General features: G+C 35.8%; 1 protein-coding gene across 1 annotated transcript; it reads left to right on the top strand.

The window, feature by feature from the left end:
* The first annotated feature begins 261 nt into the window (after positions 1–261).
* Positions 262–3025, top strand: LOC107469258 (O-fucosyltransferase 36-like). The gene is made up of 3 exons (XM_016088634.3): positions 262–1769; positions 1976–2225; positions 2588–3025. Exons 1-3 carry the CDS (start codon positions 550–552, stop codon positions 2762–2764), a joined length of 1647 nt encoding a protein of 548 aa, XP_015944120.1. The 5' UTR covers positions 262–549; the 3' UTR covers positions 2765–3025.
* Positions 3026–4629: the final 1604 nt, after the last annotated feature.

Below are 4629 nucleotides of genomic sequence, written 5' to 3'. Positions count from 1 at the left end.
AGATAAAAATAAAAGTAATTTTATTTATCAATTATATTTAAATATAATAATATAAAAATATTTTTTGTTTATTTATTACATAAAACAATCACTTAGTCTTGGTGATATCTCCTTACATGTCTCTTTCTGTGTCATTGAAAATTTGTGTTTGTTGTTGTTACTTCTTACGATTTTTGCTGTAAATTATCCCGGATCAAATGTGACTGTGTGTACATACATATGTAGAACGGTTTTTCATGTTCAATAACGGATCAGATTTTAGAATTTCAACATTACACTCTTTATAGTTTGTGGATAGAGAATATTGAATACGTACGTATATGTGGATTTACCGATTTAGCATGTTGGAATGTTGATATATAATTGTTGGTGTTGGATGGCTGTAGAATTGTGAAAGAAATGCAAATGGAGTTATCAAGTGTGAGAAAAGGGTGGTTGATATACTGGAATTGGGTTTCGGTTTGGGTTGGGTTTGGCTCACTCACTCACTGACTCCTTCGCTCGCTTCTTCATCACACTCTGGCCGCCGTGGCTAACAAACTAAACCACATGGATTCGTCTTCCGACGACGAAGACGACCACCACAACCTCGTCGACCAAAATGTTGGAAAGCCTCTCACTCTTCCCTCCACCTCCACCACTGCCGGCACCTCCACTTTCCACGTCGAAGATATCAGCTCGAGCTCCCGGCGATTCCAGCTCCGGAAGAGGTACATTTTCTTGATCCTCGCCGTCATCGCCGTCGTTCTCTTCTTCTCTGTTACTGAAATTCGCCATGGTCTTATCGCGAGCTTCTCCTCCGATCATCTCTCCGGTCAAATGAAGGAATCCGAATTGCGCGCCATTAACCTCTTGCGGGAGCAGCAACTAGGGCTCTTAACCGCTTGGAATCGAACTTTTCAGCACAATGCGTCACATTCCGATCCGAATCAATTGGAGGATCTGAAATCGGCGCTGTTCAAACAGATCTCTCTTAACAGAGAGATTCAGCAGGTTCTGCTGAATCCGCATCGAACAGGTAACACAAATGAGCCTGAATTCGATTTTAGAAATCCTAATTTGTTCGGTGGAGTTAGTTACAATAGGTGTAGAACAATGGATCAGAACCTCTCACAGAGAAAAATCATTGATTGGAACCCTAAAGATGGTAAATTTTTGCTTGCTGTATGCGTTTCTGGCCAAATGTCAAACCACTTGATTTGTTTGGAAAAACATATGTTCTTTGCTGCAATTCTTAGTAGGACTCTGGTGATTCCAAGTTCCAAAATTGATTATCAGTATGACAGGGTAATTGACATTGATCACATTAACAAGTGTTTGGGGAAAAAAGTTGTGATTTCCTTTGAGGAATTTGCAAGTGCTAAGAAGGATCATTTGCACATTAATAGTTTCCTGTGTTATTTCTCTCTGCCACAGCTTTGTTATCTTGACGATGATCATTTGAAGAAGTTGGGGTCTTTGGGTTTGTCAATGAGCAAGCCTGAGCCTGTTTGGCAGGAAGATACTCGGAAGCCGACACCAAAGACGATTAAGGATGTTCTGGATAAGTTCGGTCATGATGATGATGTTATGGTTATTGGGGATGTTTTCTTTGCTGATTTGGAGAATCAGTGGGTAATGCAGCCAGGTGGCCCTATTGCTCACAAGTGCAAGACTCTGATTGAACCTAGCCGCCTCATTGTGCTCACTGCTCAGCGATTTGTTCAGACCTTCCTGGGAAAGAAGTTCATCGCCTTGCATTTTCGAAGACATGGCTTCTTAAAATTCTGGTGAGCCATTATGATATCAATGGAATAAAGCTTGAGTCATTATTGTTCTCATCGTTGGTGTTTTGTGATATCGGTCTATATGAAGTTTGAGTATGATAGTGGTAAACTCCCCCTGCATCTGCATGCTCTTTTCGATTGCTGAATTTTTTTTTTCCTTAAAAAAAAAAACGGTACTACTAATGATTGATTACTTTGCATGTTTACAGTAATCTTAAGAAACCAAGTTGCTTTTACCCGATTCCTCAAGCTGCAGATTGCATCTTGAGGGTGGTTGAAACGGCCGATGCACCTGTCATTTATCTTTCTACGGATGCTGCAGAAAGCGAGACTGGTCTGCTTCAGTCAATGGTTGTGCTGGATGGCAAGCCTGTTCTGCTTGTAAAGCGCCCTGCTCGTAACTCAGCAGAGAAATGGGATGCTTTGTTATACAGGAGTGGCATTGAGGCGGACTCACAGGTGAAATAACTATATATTCCTTTTCTTTGGTTTTGAAAATTAGGAAATGAAAGATCGAGAACTTTTAGGTGCTCCTGCAAGTTTTTACTTTTAAACTTAGAATTGAGTTGGATTGAGAATAAAAGTTTAAGGGTACCCGATGGAGCCATAAGTTTATGTATCGCAATCACAAAAAAAAGAGAGACATCTGCGATGGCACTTGGCAGTGTATTGCTATATACTCGTTTCTCACTTCAAACATTTTTTTTGGTTGGATTATTATGCAATTGAAAATACATCAGTGAGAAGCTTTTATATGCGGTGATAACTCTTCCTTTAAAACTGTTTTGTTGATATGAGTTTTGAATGTTTCCACACTGAAGGTTGAAGCTATGTTAGACAAAACGATATGTGCGATGTCTACAGTGTTCATTGGAGCCCCTGGTTCCACTTTCACTGAAGATATCCTGCGGCTGAGAAAGGATTGGGGATCAGCATCGTTGTGCGATGAGTACCTTTGCCAAGGTGAAGAACCAAACTTCATAGCAGAAAATGAATGAGGATAAAGACCATTTTTGTGCCTTGAATCAAGACCAGTTACGTTTGTTGCTCTATTATAGGGTTGATTGGGAATTTTGTCAATTGTCAATGTGAGAGTAGTCATGTATGATAATAGAATTAGCCAATTTTATTCATTGTTTTGCTTGTTATGCATATTCTTTCATTAATGGAACCTCGTATTGGTACCTAATAAGGATTGCATCTTGAGAGCTTTGCTAAAGGGGATTATAGTAGTAAAAGGTTCGATTATGATGTGCTCATTTCATACTTTAACTATTATGGAATAGATTAGGATAACATGGAAACATTTGCAATTTATTTGTTAATTAAATGATTATCTTAAAGTGCGAAACCTCCATGTGACATTACCTTTGCAGTATTTTAAGCAAGTAGTAGCCTAGTAGGTGGCAATGTAATAATATATTAATACATTTGGAAAAAATGTCAAATTTACCAGAAATACGGATATTCTAATTATTTTAACCGTTGATTTTAATTAATATGTATTATATATATTTTTTATAATTCAAATCAATCGTTAAAACAATTGAAACACCGTATTTTTGGTACACTTAAAACTCTTCGTTTACGTGCCCTGACCACTAAGAAAACAATTGTATTTGTTGTGTCATTAACTCATTCGTTTCATTTCTCACCATCAATTTACACTACTCTGATAGTGAATTCGGATTTGCAGCATTATCCTATTTAATTTGGGAATGAAAGGTGACCAATAAAGTTTGAATGCCATTATTGCATTACATCCAAAAAGTCAATGATAAATCAGTTTTAATCAAGTTACCAAACCATCATAATTATCATAAAGCAATATTATAGTTAATATAATATAACTACTTAGATAAAGATGTCTTTATATAACAATAAAAGTATAAAAGTTAAAACACAACATTTGTATAAAAAAAATGTTGATGATGCCAAGCGTATTAAAAGCTTTAATATGTTACAGAAGCAATTTTAAGATGAATGATGTTGGTTTGTTTTTATCAGCTAATGGTTGGCATCCTTTTATAGTGAAGCTGCTCATCTTTTTGATCTTGTTTCTATTTAAAAATTATATTATGAGAGATATATACGAAATGAAATAAAATAAAATAGGAGAATGTTAGGGTGCTCAGGCAGTATTATTTCAGCAGATGCTGAAACGAGATGGATGAAAAAGCTGACGCGTGTCGTTGGTTGTGTTGCACGCGCAGACAAAAATTTGTGACGGGTGACAGTAAGATTGTTAAGTTCTGATGCGGTAATTAGTGTGACGTTTGTTGTTGGTAATTATGATTAAGTATTTGGACTGGATTTTTTATTTTTTTGAAAAACAGCCGTGTTGTTTGGAAGCCCATGTTGAAATTCTTTGACTTGGTTTGGTAAAATGTTTTAAAAAAGTGTTTGTATTTTTAAAAGTTTAAGTTTTTTATTTCGTATTTGGTAAATCAAAAAGATTATGTGTTTGTGGGCACAGGATTCGGTGGTCCAGGAACCTTTGGACCACTTAGTGGTCCAAGTAGAAAACATGTTTTTAGAGTTTTTTTATCAATTGCTACGTAGTCCTTGAACTAATTTTAATTACAAATCAACCCCATATATTTTATTTAATTATAAAAATAGTTTTTTATTTTATAAATTATTATTTTATCAATTATCTATTATATTTATTAACAATCAAATACAAAAATAACAACCAATTATATCCTCCATTCATCCTAATAATTCCAATTGATTAAATAATTAACTTTGATCTCGTTACGTTCGTCCATGGCTTCTAAATCGTGTTTCCTTGAAATTCAATCGATTGGTTTTTCAAAACAATCGATTGAATGATAACTCAATCGATTGGTTTACACTATAT

The sequence above is a fragment of the Arachis duranensis genome, chromosome 10, assembly GCF_000817695.3.
Source record: "Arachis duranensis cultivar V14167 chromosome 10, aradu.V14167.gnm2.J7QH, whole genome shotgun sequence".
Lineage (NCBI taxonomy): Eukaryota > Viridiplantae > Streptophyta > Magnoliopsida > Fabales > Fabaceae > Arachis > Arachis duranensis.
Note: the sequence above shows the minus strand (reverse complement) of the source record. Positions and strands in the feature narration are given on the sequence as shown.